At 42.0% G+C, this 17,299-nt stretch overlaps 1 protein-coding gene across 1 annotated transcript in view; it reads left to right on the top strand.

The window, feature by feature from the left end:
- Positions 1–3,061: 3,061 nt before the first annotated feature.
- Positions 3,062–17,299, top strand: part of LOC310964782 (sodium channel protein type 2 subunit alpha-like) — a gene marked incomplete at its 3' end in the record, with an annotated part of 45,278 nt that continues 31,040 nt past the window's right edge. The window contains exons 1-6 of the mRNA XM_083938041.1: positions 3,062–3,135; positions 7,976–8,295; positions 11,480–11,587; positions 11,810–11,940; positions 13,726–13,854; positions 17,076–17,167. Of these exons, the coding sequence (XP_083794167.1) occupies positions 8,029–8,295; positions 11,480–11,587; positions 11,810–11,940; positions 13,726–13,854; positions 17,076–17,167 (727 nt within the window). The 5' untranslated portion in view covers positions 3,062–3,135; positions 7,976–8,028. The remainder of the gene's footprint in view (positions 3,136–7,975; positions 8,296–11,479; positions 11,588–11,809; positions 11,941–13,725; positions 13,855–17,075; positions 17,168–17,299) is intronic.

Raw genomic sequence — 17,299 nt, 5'->3', positions numbered from 1 at the left:
TGTATCTTGCAGGGGCACAACATCTGTCCGCAGACATACAGTGTAAACACAAATCCTTAAAAAGTCTATAAAGGCATTGAATTCATTCATCTAGAAACACGTCTAAAATCAAAGTTTCAAGGGGAATGTCTGACGTCGTAATTCTTCAAATGATTTGATTTTATTTAAAAATATATATATATTTCACTGAATGCCTCTTGCCGTTACATCTCGCAGATCACGACAGTGGAACCAACAAAACAGTCATGTCGTTGCGGCCTTGACGCGCAGAGCAGATGCGCGCTTTTTAAAATTTTTTGTTTATTGTGACATTTGTCTTAAATTTCATTCCAGGTGGCATTAAAAAAAAGTCTTTAAAAGCCTTGAATTGAACTGGCCTTAATCTGTATGCACCCTGAAACACCTGGGAACATACCTAATAGCACTTCTGTGGTAGTGCCCGCTTTAAAGGAGTTAATGGTGAAGTGAAACTGTGTGCAACCATGTGAGAGTGACATGCTACAGCGAGCTTACGGGTGTGTCCACGTCTGCTGACTGTGACTCTGTGAGGGAGGGAGTTTACCCTCTTTTTCACTTCCCAAATGGACTGAACCTACAGTACCTACTTGAATTAATTATGCAAGAAATTCATGTTTAGGGTGAGAAGTTCAGCCATCCGTGAGGAACTCGGAGTAGAGCCGCTGCTCCTTTGCGTTGAAAGGAGCCAGTTGAGGTGGTTCAGGATCATCTAGTAAGGATGAACCCTGGGCGCCTCCCTAGGGAGGTGTTCCAGGCACGTCCAGCTGGGAGGAGGCCTCGGTTTTATTGGAGTCATACTTCAAACGTTTTATTTTCCAATTATTTGTTAGTGGACAAACTACAACGGAGTATTAGGGCAAAGTATGAAGAAAAGAAATTACAGATCTGGGGGGGTAATATTTCAAGGAAAAAAGTTGCAAATGGGCGCCTCCCTAGGGAGGTGTTCCAGGCAAGTCTAGCTGGGAGGAGGCCTCGGGGAAGACCCAGGACCAGGTGGAGAGATTATATCTCCACACTGGCCTGGGAACGCCTCTGGATCCCCCAGTTAGAGCTGGTTAATGTGGCCCGGGAAAGGGAAGTTTGGGGTCCCCTGCTAAAGCTGCTGCCCCCGCGACCCGACCCCGGATAAGAGGCTGAAGATGAGATGAGATGAGAAATTCATGTTAAATATAGTTGTTTTAGTGGTGGCTGTGTTCCCCATCATGGAGGTCACAGGTAGTCCATCTCTGTGCTTTATCGTTGTGACTATAATATCCGCTGTGGTTATATCACTGCTGTACTAGTATGTTTTCCAGTCCAGATCTAAACCCCATAGAGAACCTCTGGAAAACCCTTGGCAACAAAGTTATTAGGGCCGATGACCGATACGGACGGATGATTTTCTTGAGCTGAGTTGGAGCCACTACTACTTTTGCTTCCTCAATTTACATCATAATAATGTCTGTTGCACTCTGTCACATCTAGTTAATTGTTTGATTTATTTTACGTTAGCTTTATTTTGATTTGACTTACGTTAGCTTATTGTTACTCTGACCCTTACCCATCTTTGTATTGAAACTGTTGCACAATCATTTCCCTTGGGATAAATAAAGCTTCTTGAATCTTGAATCTTGAAAAATTACACAGTGATGATAACAAATGTTAGGAGTCTCAATAAAAATTAAAAAAGGAACATTTATTGAACTTAAAAAAGGCGTCTCCGGCAACACGGAGCTGCCTGTGGACGCCTGTCTGTAAATAATGATGGGAAAAAATTATTGGCCAGCTCAGCAGCTCACATCGGCCGATATGATAATATTATCAGTCTATCGTCTATCACTAAAAGTAATGTCTAAGAAACCCATTACAGTGGAAGAGACCATCAAACCAGAGCAGTGTGAGAAACAAGTGATGTCCTGTGGGCGCAGATGTGCTGAAGTCCTTCAAAGCTGTGGCCTCTACACTTCCTGTTCATTTTTGAATCCTAGAGAAGAAAACAGTGTTGAAATCTGCTCTTCTGACACAGTGGTGACTGTTCTCGAATTGTGCCCACTGTTATCATCACAAAATAAAGGTTTTTATGGAAGCACCTTGGTTATTTTAAATAAACATGCTCGTACAGCAGTGGTGTAGCAACAGTGCATATTCTATCAAATTCTGAACACTAGAAAACAACAGTATTTCAGAGTAAATCAAGTATTAATAATTTGTTCTTGAATTTTGCAATTGTAAAAGCATGTTCGGGTGTAATTCCACATACTGTCCAGTAGATGGCATGAATCACAAGACAAATGCAGGGGAGAAGTGCACACTGATGTCTGAACCCCAAAGTGGTCTCCATGTGAGCAGGCACACGCCAGCTGTGAAATCCTAAACTGACAAGTCTATAAAGTTCACATTTGTTTGTGCTACAGGAACAAATTATAGTATAATAACAGCTTTGAGTATGATTTCCATTATTCCACGTATAACCACTGCTGAAAAGGCTTGGTAAAGTACATTATATTTAATAAAACACCTGTAATATACCTATGTGGGTCTATCAAATAATTAGGCACGTTTAAATGAAATGAATAAGAAGTGTTATTTTGTGGTTGGGATAAACTTAAGGGAGAGATAGAGGAAAAGCAGCTACCAGAATAAAACTCATCTGAAGTCTGAGTACAATTAAATATAAAATAATCCCTAAAAAAAAAAAGAAAAATCACATGTTTTGTGTAATTCATACTTGTCTTATGATAACTGACACCAGGTCGCTGTCGCCCTCCTTCACTTGTCACTTTAACAGTGTCAGGTGTTTTCTAGTGAGGGTGCATTCAAGCCATTTTGCGACAGTCACTCGCAGCTATAAGGACACTCATCCCCTGCCTGCGACGCCTAACCAACCGGAAGCGCGGATTGATTTCTCCACGGCGAGCGAGGGCGGATACAAAAAAAACACCACACCAAAAAAAAAAAAAAAAAAAATCAAAGGAGCGCTCATTATATGTTAATCCGTCAACCTTCGGACGGGATCTCACCAAAGAGCATACGCGTTTAAAATCTGCAATTGGCGGGATAATCGCTCCAATACGGGATTATTCTCCGGGATATGGGATCTACCTTCAGGGTCCCCACCTGCGGGGCACCGTAATGGTGGTGAGTACCCACATCTCAGCCTTGTTGATTTGACACTTCACTTTCACTGTCACGTAGTCTGTTCAGAGACAACAGCCTACCATACGAACACGAACCAATATTAAATATAAGTATTATATTGTTTTCTATCGTCTCCGTTAAGTGCGCGTAAAAGGACCAAACCACCGTGCAACAGCTGCTTTATTTTGAAGGTTTCCCCCTTTTAAAATGTCGTTTTTACAAAGCCTCCGCGGGGATTTGGTCTTCACAGAGGCTCATGGGCTTCATCCAAACTCAGCTGAGCAAAATGCGCGCGTTTCCCGGACAAAATGACACGATAATAACATTTCCTGACAAACAACATAGGCTTCAAATATAAGCAACCCTCCGGCCCATCGTGTGTGATAAGGTTTCCCTATTGGTAACATGTGAAAACTGACATTTCCGCAGCTTCTATAGGCTTTGTAAAGCACAGATGCGACGGCAAAACAAAGGTTTCTATATTTGGCAACTGGTTTCTCTCTAAAAGGGATTGATTACAAAGCATTGACACATCTGGCAAAGACACGCCCAGACCCATTCACTGGGTCACGGTCTTGTAAACCTACGTCATTGGGCCCAAACAGACTTACATTTTTCATATTTCCATTTAGACCCAAAAGCATATCACGGCACCTGTTGCTGGCCCTGTGTTTGATCGTGCAAAAGCATAAAGAGTACAGAATAAAACCAGTCCAATTAAAGCACTCAACAGTGGTTTTTACTTGTAGCCATGTCGACCATAGTTCAAGGACCCCCGTGTGGCCCCCAGACCTCAGTTTGGGCACCGCTGGTTTCCAGGGTGGCTGAAGCGACTGAAAGCCTCAACCTCAGTCGGTGGCTCGCCGGTGCGTACGTGCCTTGTCGGGGTTGGTTTTCCCCCCGCTCCTGGGTGTCGTCGTGTTGCCGGTGGCGTACACGGAGGGGCGCGGGAGACGCTGCTGATAAAACAGGCTCTCGTTTGTGGCAAATACAAAAAAAAGTGTCGGTTTTTCCTCCCCGGAGACCCTGAGATATCAACATGGCGACAGCTGCCGTTGCCCCCTCGGCCCGTTTTGACACCGAGACAATTAAGGTATCGTCTGACACGCTTCGTCTCTTTATGTCGGATTTTTGAATGTCTTATAAGCTACTCAGCTATATCCGTTGATGTCAGTTTTTGTATTTAGCCATTTATTGTTCAGAAAATATCAATAAAACAAGAACGTACAAACGCGCGCGACCATTTGCTTATGACAGGAGATGAGAAATGTCCTCAAAGTCTTTTAAAGGTCACGGTAAACTCGCTATAGAGAGTCTTTATGTGGTTAAATGTCACATTTCAAATATATCTGAGGTTTGCTAGCAGGTAGGTTTCTGTGTTTTCTTAGGCAGACATTGTTATTTTCCAGCCTTCTCCTTCTTCTTCGTCTCCTTCTTCGTCTTCTTCGTCTCCTTCTTCTTCGTCTTCTTCTTCGTCTTCTTCTTCGTTTCCTTATTCGTCTTCGTCTTCTTCTCCTTCTTCTTCTTCCTCTCCTTCTTCTTCTTCGTCTTCTTCTCCTTCTTCTTCTTCTTCTACTATAAGCAAAGATAGCAGAAAGTTGTAGTCCTTCAGATAAAATGTGGGTAACTCAGGTAGACTGAGCGAGAAAAGTGCAAATGTCTGGCTCAGCACCGCCAGGGACACTTTATTTGTATCCACCCGTGCGCCCTCCTTCAGCACCATGGACAGGGGAACATCTGCTCGTAGTGATTTGCTGCTGGGCATGTTGTGATAGGTAGGGCCTGCTTTAAAGTTCAGGTTTACATCCTCTTTTTTAAAGTTCCTATTACAGTATTTGGATGCTGTAATTGTTCCTGACTATCTTTGTAGGACACGCCGTTAAAGGGGCACACCGCCCAAATTAAGAAGTGCAATATATGTCCATGTCCTTGGAAAAGTTCAATATTTTTGAAAAAGAGTCAGACACGACAAGTCTCCAACTTGTGATGTCATTAAGTATACAGTCTGGAGCCGCTCCTTAGACAATGAATGGAGCAGACTGATTTTTTTTCCTTTTTATACCCAAATACGTTTTTTTTTCTAGGGCTGGGCGATATGGAGACAATTTGATATCACTTCTTTCTTTTTTTATACCAAATAAATTAATATCTATATTGTGGCAATAGTGTAGGGTTGGTTCAAAGATGTCTGTCCGATGTTCCTTCCTGTTATAGGGAAGGTTTTCGTTGCCACCGTACTCTACGGGGGAATTGTTGGATCTATGTAAATCATAATAAGTCATAGAGTGTGGTCTATACCTACTCTGTAAAGTGTCCTGAGATAACTGTTGTTGTGATTTGGCACTACAAATAAAATTGAATTGAATTGAATTGACTGTTGATACTTCAGCAAAATGTCCACAATGAGATTTTGATGAACGATCATGAGTGATATCGAAATAATGACGAATGAAGTGTAAAAGGCAGATGAAATAACAGCTAACACAGTTCAGAAAAGTTGACGTAATGCCGCCTTTAAAACCAGGAAAAGACAACACTTATAGTATTTTGATTAATGTCGATATAATTGTATTTATTATTGTTTTCTCCGTCCTGAAGCAGAAAATGTACCCATATGCTCAGAACGCTGCCCTGGGTGCTTTTAGTGTCATCTTTAATATCTTTCCCAATTCATCCTCTATGGAGCACTTTCAGACTTTATACTCAATTACATGACAAATTTGAGTTTCCGCACTGTTGGTTTTGACTTGTTCATGTTTACTAATATTTTTGGACTGTCTTAGATAGGGTTGGGAAGCCTACTGTTCACATTTGAACCTATATTGGTACCTGGTTGTCAGTATTTTATTTTATAAACAATCAAAACCTATTTCCCTTATTTACCTAGAGCCTTTTGTTATTTATTTACCACGTTATTCATCCTTTCAACCTCCCTCTCCTTTGCCAAATGCACCTGTCAGTCTTTACCCCAGGGCTTAGAGAACCCTGTTGTGTTTGTCTCAGAGGAAGTGTAACCACACTAGCTTGCCATCATATTATATTATATTTGATTTGATTTGATTATATTAGATTGCAGGGAGCGTTGTCTGCATGAAGTGTGCAACGTAGTTCCCCTTTAAGAACGGCTTGGTGAAAATTTGACGCTATCCTTTAACTTCTAGGCCACCGTACCAAAACGGCCAACAACATTTAGAGCATGATAGAGGCGTCACTTACAAGGTCATGAATGTTTGAATATTTTGCGGCCATTAGAACACAAGGCTTGCGGAAGTTATTCTCCATTTTCCAGAGGCTTTTGATCTCGTAGCAACAGTGTTAAATATATAAAATGTATTTACGTTTTGAATCCACGTGGCCCGCTTGGAAACCAGATTGCGTCTGATTCCTTTCATCGCGAGGGTACATAGGTGCAGAAATGTCCACTGTCCCAGTATATTTTCACTCATGTCATGTTCTGTTTAACTCCAGGGATAACCACACTGATAGCTGAGCTCAGAGGTGGGTGTAGATGTAGGGCCCCCGGGGGGTCGATCAGGACTCACAACCCCCTTCTACCACCTAGCAGCTCAGGCTAGACAAGCTGTCAGGACACACGTCATAACACCGGGTCCCGGGGCAGTCTTTGGGACACAAGCAGATGTGTTTTATGAGATGCCCCCTATGGGACAAGCTCCAATTCATTCACAGTTTATGCGTGATCAGTTCTTAGAAAACACGTTTGCTGGCTACTGTGGGTTTCTAATGAGCCTCCACTCCAGTAATAATGGATGCTGCGATGATGTTAGAGCCATATCACTTATCTAATGTGGTAAATTGAATGTTTTATCGTGTGTGTAACGGCATAAAAAGCCAGGGTTCGGCTTGTGATAGTGTTTAAACGTTCCAGTGGTAATAACATTTCAGCTGGAGTGTGTGAGTTAGTTTAGGTATGGTGACAAGATGATGGCTAAGCATCACTATACTAGTGGGGTGACACTGTGTTCCAGATTTTCCCTTGAGTCGTTTGCTTCCCAGGAGTGGGCTGAATGTCAAAACAGCTTCAAATGGTCTCTGGCTCTACCTCTGCTTTTTAAAATGGAAAGAAAAATAGGTCTCTGCTCTTCCTTTTTCCATTTGGGGAAGGGAAGAAAAAGTTACGACTCAGGGAGACATCACTTTTGAGATTCTTGCCAGAGGGGAGGTTCCTGTTTTCTGGGCCAGTACAGTGTCCCAGGAGGAACAAGCCCCACCTTTGAGCCTTTCTAATGGCTCACCAGGGTTTTTAAAGAAGACTTTGTTTGTGTGCCTTCCCACTATTTCCTGCGGGACCGTGACAGGCTCCTGGGTGTAGTAGTAGATGGTTCCCAGGGGGCATTTGGTGTTGCAAGGAGAAAAATCGATAACGATTGTCAACTTCACTTTTTTTCAGATGTTTAAGAATACATTTCTTTTACTTTGAAGAGACGGTAGTGTTTAGTGCCAGAGAGCGAGAGAGATCTCTTCCTGGGGACTGAGATTCATCCAACTGCCAACTTTGGTAAAATGTTCCCATAATAACACTTTCCCACAAGGTAAAAGGTTTCAGTAAACTTTAAAACTGAAAAGCATCTTTTATGTTAGGAAATTGAAACTGAAAGCGCTTGAAAGCAGCAGGGATAGGGAGTTAGGCTCCAAGTTGCTTTTTCCTCATCCTGGTGATTGGCACATCTGGGTGTTGCAGTTGAATGTGTTAGCATGTTGCATGTGTTTCCATTCACAATGCCGACAAACCATCTTTGTCTTGTACACAACGCTCTTTCTGTTGCTGCTTTTTTGAGGATTCTGGATATACCTTCTGAACATCTACATCTTCTCGTTGCAGCTCCCTGCCCCAGCTGAGCCCCTCGCTGCCCTCTGAAGGAGCAGGATGACAAGATGGCACAGCTGCTTGTACCGCCCGGACCTGACAGCTTCCGCCCCTTCGTCCCCGAGTCGCTGGCCGCCATCGAGAGGCGCATCGCCGAGGAGGCGGCCCGGAGACCACGGGTGGAGCGCCGCATTGACAGCGACGATGAAAACGGGCCCAGACCCAACAGTGACCTGGAGGCGGGGAAATCTCTCCCCTTTATCTACGGGGACATCCCTCCCCGCCTGGTGTACACCCCTCTGGAGGACCTGGACACCTACTACAGCAATCAGAAGGTCTGTGTCTAATGTCAAGTCCATCTTATGAAAGGGAACTATTCAAACTAACGTGAACGGATACATTTCATGCATGTTCTTGACTTTTCTGGCCTGAAAGCACCATTATGTATACTGATTTAGCTTTTAATTATGGTGTGAGTCAAGCAGTGATTTTTTATTGCAGGTCTGTACTTACTGATGATTTTCTGCCTCTAAAAGCTTGAAGTTAATCACCCGATGCTCTCAAAAAAACGACTCACTCAAACACATAGGCAGATGTGGCAATTTCCTCATACGTAAGACAAACTTGTGCTGAATAAAATCCTTCAGCGTGGGAAGATCCATTTTTTTTTGGAAGTATGGTCACTACCATGAACGTTTCATAGAATGACTCGTCTTGTTTTATGCTTCATCAGACATTTCAGAGGCAAATATTGTACTCGACTGCATCTGACACCTACAGTTACTTTTCAGACAAGGATTTTTCTACAAGCCATATAATCAGTTTGTTAAAATATTATGCATAATAAAAGATATCTCTCTCATAAAGTCATTTTAGTCTGCAAATGAAGTCTTAGTTTCTTTGAATATATATTAAAGATCCCCTCCAGACGTGTAATAACACATTAAATCCTCTATAAAAGGCATCTATTCCTTCTACCTCATTCAAAATTCCAGAATCTATGAATTTGCTATTTTTTAAATCTCTAATGTTTTCATTTCTAAACGTGGCCTACTTTACTGCAAGCCCATTCTCAGTGTCTGTGCACTGTCCGCTTCAAGTGCTTACGTCGCACTTGTATATGGTATAAATTGGACCACTTTAACTTCCAAACTAGTTGTGATGTCACAAATCATGCTCGTGGGGCCACCCTTTTGAGTTGGATTTTCAATAAGCACAGAGAAACTTTCCACCTTCAGCAGATGGATGTGAAAACAGGCTTCTTCAGGCATACGTCATTCTGCACAGTGAAGCTCAAACCTCCAACAAGATGAAAAGCTATTTGCGCTGGAGGGGGGCTTTAAGTAAGAATATGTAAGCCTTGTTTCAAGTACTTTCTTCTCAGACATTCATATTAATTTAATGTAAAAGTTCTGATTATAGACAGAGATGTCGGCATAAGATCGGGGTTTTCTAACAGTAAAATGCTCCTTACACATTAATGCATCAATGACAATAATGCTCTCTACGCCATGAAAGGAGACATTCTTTATTATGAATACTTTTATTTTTGAAACTTTTTATTTTTTGACTGACAACACTGCAGTTTAATGTCATAATGTAGGGAAATACGTCAACAGCTGACCACGCACTGTCTCCATTCTTTGTGCTAAGGTATGATAATGAGCTGCCAGCTGTCGTATTTAGCATGCATACTCAAGAGTGGTATCCATCCTCTAATCTAACTCTTGTCAATAAATTGAATCATATCAAGCACGTCGATTAGGAAAAAAGTATTTTTACATTTTGATAGTGCAACTTTGAATTTAACAAATTCATTAAACTAAATGGTCTGGACATTTATGGCAACAACGTCAGGGAATTACTCATTCTTTACTATATTGAATTCAAACAAATTGGCAACAGTATCCTTTGGTTTTACAACATACATTTCAACAGTAATGTGCTCAGCCAAGCCTTCAAAGCATGGGCCAACAGAGGTGCTAAATGCAAATTGAACTGCTGTGCCAGTTGATCTGCGGTGCCAACAGGCTGCCTGAGGTGGACTCAAAACCAGCCAGCATAGTCCTCTCTGCTCTTATGATTACACGTGACATGATGAGTGGACACATACTGTACTGTTACATTATATTACTTTGAGCTGACGCTTTTGTCCAAAGTGACTTCCGATAAGTGCATTCAACAACTAGGGTTGAAACCAGAAGCGCTAGTATTTAGTAAGTGCTTTAGCTTCAAATAAGCCAAACTATAGAGTGCTACATATAAGTGCAATTTGTTTTTTTGTTTTTTTTAAATAAATCTTCTTAGCAAAGTTGCAGTTGAATGACGTGTAGACTTTCTGCTCCGAATGTTGATGGGGAGGTTGTTCCACCATTTGGGAGACTTAGTCGAGTGACTAGGTCTTCTTCTCAGTGAAGAAGCAGCTAGCCGATTTGCCGATGCGCAGGCTCGTGTGTAGGGTTTAATCATGTCCTGGATGTAAGCTGGGCCTGATCTGATCGTAGCACGATACGCATGTGCTCGTGCCTTGAAATGGATGCGTGCAGCTACAGGAAGCCGGCGATGGGAGCAGAGGAGCGGTGCAGTGTGAGAGAACTTAGGTAGGCTGGCAGACCAACCAGGAGGGAGTTTCAGTAGTTGAGGTGTGAGATGACAAGAGACCAACCAGGAGGGAGTTTCAGTAGTTGAGGTGTGAGATGACAAGAGCCTGGACCAGAACCTGTGCTGCCTTCTGGGTTAAAAGAGGCCGTATCCTCCTCATGTTGTGCAACATGTATCTGCACGATCGGGTTGTTGAGGCAAAGTTGGCGGTAAGGGAGAGTTTGTTGTCAAGTGTCACACCCAGGTTCCTTGCAGTCTGAGTGGGGGCTACCACAGAGTTGTCACAGTGATAGTAAGGTCTTGGGCCTTTTCCCAGAAGAAAAAAGCAACTCAGTTTTAAGTGGTGTACGGACATCCACTGAGAAATGTCAGTGTGTTTCGGACTGAGGAAAAGAGAGTAAGGTGTGTGTCCTCTGCATAGCTGTGATAGGACAAACCATGTGAGATTATAACAGAACTAAGGGAGTTGGTTTACAGAGAGAAGAGTAGGGGACCTAGGACTGAACCTTGAGGGATCCCAGTAGTAAGTTGACAGGGTTCTGACACATAGCCTCTCCAAGTGACCCGGTATGTGTGTTTTTTGGGGTAGGATGTGAACAGGGAGGGCGCAGAGCCTGAGACACCTAATTGCTAAAGGGTGGAAACAAGGATTTGGTGGTTAATCGTGTCAAATGCTGCAGAAAGGTCCAAAAGGATGAGCGCAGAGACGAAAGAGGCTGCCCTAGCCGTGTGATGTCGCTCAGTGACAGCAAGAAGGGCAGTTTCATACTCTTTGTCGCACACACATGCAGGTTAATGTAATTTCATTGTGTCCTCTGGTTGATGCATATCTCACATATGACAAATAAGGTGAGCAGGGATGAGACAAGGCTTTATGTGATGCAGATTTTAACAAATTTTGTTCTCTCTCTCTTTCAGACCTTCATAGTATTGAATCGTGGGAAGGCAATCTTCCGTTTCAACGCCACTCCTGCCTTGTACATCTTAAGCCCCTTCAACCCTCTAAGGAGGATAGCTATTAGAGTTTTAGTACACTCATATCCTTTCAGAGTTTTTTTTACAGACATAGCTTGATTTGGATTAAAGTGTTTATCAGACAAAGGAGGGATGATGAGGAAGACTAAATGGCATGATTGGTTCGCTATGCAGCTTTACTGCTGCTGGGTAGCATGAATGAACGGAAACATTTTATTCTTACTGTAGCAGTTATGAATGGGGAAATGTGAGTTTTGACTGTTTTGCTGTCAGTTGGTTCATTGTGTCATTGTGTTCCTTGACTTTGCCTCTACGATGTTCAGTATGTTGATCATGTTCACCATCCTGACCAACTGTGCTTTCATGACCCTCAGTAATCCGCCGGAATGGGCCAAGAATGTAGAGTAAGTCCGCATTTTCTCCTATTTCGCTGCGTAAAACAAGGCGTTTTATGGTTTTACATTGAAATACGCATTCATTTACCCTTTCAATATCATTCAAAAATTTTAAAAAATGAAATGACTCAGTCAAATCTGAGCACAAAGACATGTTACGCACCCACCGAAATCCGCACAGCCTACACTTTCTGGAGATGTCACGATGATGCCCATAGAAAAAAGACCCTCCTTTTACACTTCATGTTTAGACTTCTTCCTCAGCATCATAAGTAATCAAGTGGTTGTTGTCTGCACATCCACGGTTAAAGTGAAAGAGACATTATAGTATTACTTTCCATGATGGAAATTTGGTGTAAAAACGGATTATGGGATGTTAGCTATATCGTGGAAACTACTATTTCAATTTCATTATGGTATTTTTGAGGGCAACATAAAGTACATATGTCACACTCAGATTTCAAACACTCAAATAAAATAAGAGAGGCTAAATATAGATAAAAGATTGGTGACCCAAGATTCTCATGAATGACATGTGAGCGTCATTAAAACAGTAATATATAATGTGTGTTACGGCCTCTTTAAACAAACAAAGGCTCAAAAGGAGACTGAAACATATGACGGATGCCAAGACCTAGTGACAGGAGAATTTACAAAACTGTGGCTGCAGGTTTTCATTCCAACCAATCAAAAACACACCTGGTCCAACAAATCAAGTGTGTGAAGACAGTTCAGGTGACTGAGTAAGTCGAGTCAGGTGTGTTCTTTCTTGGTTGGAATTATTGACACCCATGCCCTAAATCAGGGGTAGCCAACCCTGCTCCCGGAGAGCTACTGCCCTGCATGGTTTAGGTTTCTCCCTGCTCCAACACACCTGATTCTAAATATTATCAAACCTTTGGCAAGCTTCACCTGCTTGATAACGAGCAGATCATTATAATCAGGTGTGTTGGAGCAGGGAGAAACCTAAAACATGCAGGAGCAGTAGCTCTCCGGGAGCAGGGTTGGCTACCCCTGCCCTAAATCATCTACAAAAAAAGATTCTGTATTATAAGTGCCGAGTCAGATATATCAGAGCTTTCTCAGTCATATTTATGATTTGAATGTTATCGGCTCCAGCCCCCCCGCGACCCCGACCCCGGGATAAGCGGTTGAAGATGAATGAATGATTAAATGTTATCCTGAATGCTATTTACAAGTCCAGAATACATTATTACAATAACGCCTGTATGACACTAAAGCAACAATAGCAATGTAATATTTCCTGCCTGAATCTCCCAAAGCATCTGGAACTATGACAAAAAAATATTATAGATCCATGCACATACAGTATATTTGTCTTGTGATAAAAGCACACAAAAAAATATACATTTTAAATATCTGAAAACTATTTAGAAGGAATGTAATAATGTGAACACACCTCTATAATACTTCCTTTTCCATGATAGGTGTCGTAGAACACGTATAGTACTACTGAGACATAAATTGATGGAATTTCTAAGTAACCAAACGTATCCTGACAATAACAAAATAGAGCATGGCTAGCTGAAACATAAAGTGACTCTACCGGAGTGAAAAAACAAAGGCTTCAGAAGATTGAAGCCATATTTGATAAAAGAGGACCAGATCAGTACACACTGCATCTAAATTAAAGGAATAATCAAGAATCCCATCAAGAAAATGGTCGAGCCTGTCACTTTACCTCTGCGGTACAAAGCTGTTAACCACCGACGTCATTTTTTTCTCTCTGCGTGCCTTTTCCTCCTCCACACTTCCTCACTCTCACTTTCCCAGGTACACATTCACAGGGATCTACACCTTCGAGTCCCTCATAAAGATCCTGGCCAGGGGCTTCTGTGTGGGGAAGTTCACTTTCCTGCGGGACCCGTGGAACTGGCTGGATTTCAGTGTTATCCTCATGGCGTAAGTATTCCGACAAGTCCTGTTAGGATGAGCTTAACGGGATCCGGCGTGGATTAAGAGGCCAAATGCTTTTAATGCTAATCAGCACAGCAGCGCACTGAATGTGAGCGGGAGAACAGAGAAGAGGGGCGTTATGATCCGCAATTTAGTTTTTGAAATCATGGCCAGAATTCTCAACTCTGCTCTGTTATAATTAGCGTTCGTTTTGTTAATGAAAACTGTGACGAAATCTGTTGGTCGGGGTAACTGCAAAGCTGCGTTCTTCATCACGAGTGTTTCATCCGATAATAATTAGATAAAATCTTACGCAAGATAAGTTTGATTGAAATAACAAAACGATTGGTTTGGGCTAATCTACATTGACTGAAATGTTATTCAATTCAATTCAAATTAGTTTTATTCATAGTGCCAAATCACAACAAAAGTTATCTCAGGACACTTTACAGAGTAGGTAAAGACCACACTCTATGACTTATTTATGATTTACATAGACCCAACAATTCCCCTGTAGAGTACGGTGGCAACGTAAACCTTCACTATAACAGACAGGAACGTCAAACAGACCCAGCTCTGTGGAGGACGGACATCTGTCCATGTATCTAATAATCACTAATTCATCATAATATCATTTATATTCAGCAGACTTCCTAAAACAATAATTGACAGCTTCAGCTAATTGAGAGGTCTTTACACTGACTTCCTGTCTTGGAAAAAATGTTTAAGTACCACTGTTGTTTTATGAAGAGTGGACTGAATGGATACCCATCTGAAAGGTATTAAAAAGATAGACTAAAATATTCTTCAACCACTTTGAAGACAGTGTAGAAATGACGGGGGACTGTTGAGAGATGGAAACTCCCCCAGCGAGCTCTCGTTCCTCCTCTACAACACTTTGTACCGGCCTTTGCTCGTCGGCTGGTAGGAATTTTGTAATCTGATGAGCTCTTCCTTGATTAACCGCGTAATCTCTGTTTAGGCTTTCTGCAGAGCCAGTTCATTCGCACTTTCAATAGCCAGGTAGATCTTTGCGCTCTCCTTCTTTGGGCTCTTTGTCATAACTTGTTGCCTTATGAGCCATCCAGACCTCAGGTCGTCTGGGACAGTTCTGCTCTCTGTCCCCAGAGTCCCAACTAAACATGGTGAAGCAGTGTTTAGTTTTTATGCACCACACACCTGGAACAAACTCCCAGAAAACTGCAGGTCCGCTGCAACTCTCAGTTCTTTTAAATCAAGGCTGGAAATGTTCATTTTTGACGCTGCCTTTTAGTAAATCAAATCATTTTAAATTTCTTCCATGGCACTGTAACTTTAGTCCTGTATTTAAACCCATGTTATTTTATTTTAGCTATTTTTCGTGTTTTTGATTACATGACTTGCTTTATAATATATATAATACAATCTGGTGACTGAAAAAAGACTAGAATGTGAATTGAGCACTATACTATAATAGTTTTTACCAAGATATTAGATTGCCTCAGATGCCCAGACATTACGTCAACTAAAAAGTCCGGAATCAATTTCAAGTCATAATAAAATGACATTTATCCTTGAACAAGAAGAGAACAGAGAGTGCCCTTCATCAGTGTCTCTCAGCGTTTTCTGAGGTCTTCATGAACCAAGTCTTTTTACAGTCAGGTGAGAGAGAAACCGTTGTCATGGTTACATATTTAGAAAAACACAGGTAGTTATCTCCAGATTTCCCAAAACAATTCCTCCTCAGCAGCCACTGCATAAACTAGGCTAAAGGCTCCTTTCCCATAGTCGACGACAAAACAATTTACACAGGAGTTCACACATTATGGTATTATAGTGTTCTTTTCCACTAAAACTTAATTAACAAAAAATACAATGAGTTTGACCGATTAATGATGAAAACTAAAAATGACATCTAGAATGGAATAGAATAAAAATACTTTATTGATCCCTAGCTGGGAAATTGCAGTGTAAAAGCAGTATTACACACAGATACATCAAAGCAGTGATATAGAAATACAATTTAAAAGACACCTAAAAGAATAAAATGTATAAGTAAGCGGACTAATTGTAGTGCAAATGTAAACCCATAATAATCTAAGATGCAGTGGACAGATTATGAGAAATAATTTGTTAAATATTTGACACGGGACTAAGACTAAATTTCAAAAGATAGCTGACAAAATGAACACTACTTATAATAGATGTGAGCCCCCAGAGTGAGAGTATTTTGGCCCATCTTTGTCCCACGCCTCAATGACTTCACCTACTTGTCTTGAAACTATGAAATAAAGCTTTCAGCATTAAAGCAATTCTTACCCTTCTGGCATTTTTACACTTTTCTTTTGTAATCTTAAAATGCTCCTAATAAACGTATGACACACTTAAATGTAAAAGAAATCCATCAGGTGTTAAAACTCCAAAATATCCAATTCTCATATATTTCTGATAAAAGTCTGAACAATCATTTTCTTGGTCCGAATAAAATGATTTGCCGAGCTTCCTGCCTGTCATCCGTCGCTCTGTTTAACTTGGGCTGCTCATGCTGCGTTCAAGTTCCATGGGAAGTCCGAAGTTTCAGACCTCCAATTCGGCAAAGTGCACTGGAATGCCTGTCAAAGTGGAACCTCCTACTAGCGAATTCAGGTCGATCTCCCCTGAATTGCCTTGTCGGAGGTCTGAAACTTCGGACTTCCCATGGCACTTGAATGCAGCGTTTCTCTCCCAACGCGCGTGTCAGGGGAGGAGCTCTAACTGACACATAAAAAGAACGGTAAGAATTGCTTTAAGTTACAGTGTGAACGATAGCTAGTAGCTTCATCGTATAGTAACTGTTTTATTCATGTCCCGGATGTAGTGCACGTGTGATTGGTTTGTGACTGTGTATTGCTGTTTGGTAACTGTGCATTTGATCCTGCAGGTATATAACAGAGTTTGTAAACCTAGGCAATGTTTCAGCTCTGCGCACGTTCAGAGTTTTGCGAGCTTTGAAAACGATCTCGGTAATCCCAGGTAAGGCTGCCCGCGCCTGCTGCCAGCACTCCTGCCATTTGTCCTCTGTGCGTGACCGTTTGCCGTTCCCTCCTCTCCCCCTCCCCTTCCCGTCCCCCTCCTTTTGTCTTGTCACGCCATGTGTGTGGGTGCCTGATTCTCGTGTGTGCGTGCGCGCGTGTCCCACACCTTTTCCCGAAATCCCAACTTCCTCCCCATCCCTCTTCCTCCTCCCCCTCCCCTTCCTTCCCTTACAGATATGTCACAGAGTTTGTGGACCTGGGCAATGTCTCAGCACTGCGAACCTTCAGGGTTCTGCGAGCCTTGAAAACTATATCAGTCATCCCAGGTGAGAGAGCCATCAGGGCCCATAGTGTTAATGAAATGCTAACAGCTAACTGGCATTTCGCTAACATCCAAGCACCCGCCCCCTTCTCAGCTCATCTCACTGTAGCTAAGCCTGATGACACCTTTCGCCGTC

This window comes from Echiichthys vipera, assembly GCF_963691815.1.
Source record: "Echiichthys vipera genome assembly, chromosome: 23".
NCBI lineage: Eukaryota > Metazoa > Chordata > Actinopteri > Perciformes > Trachinidae > Echiichthys > Echiichthys vipera.
This window is presented reverse-complemented; position numbering and strand designations above follow the sequence as displayed.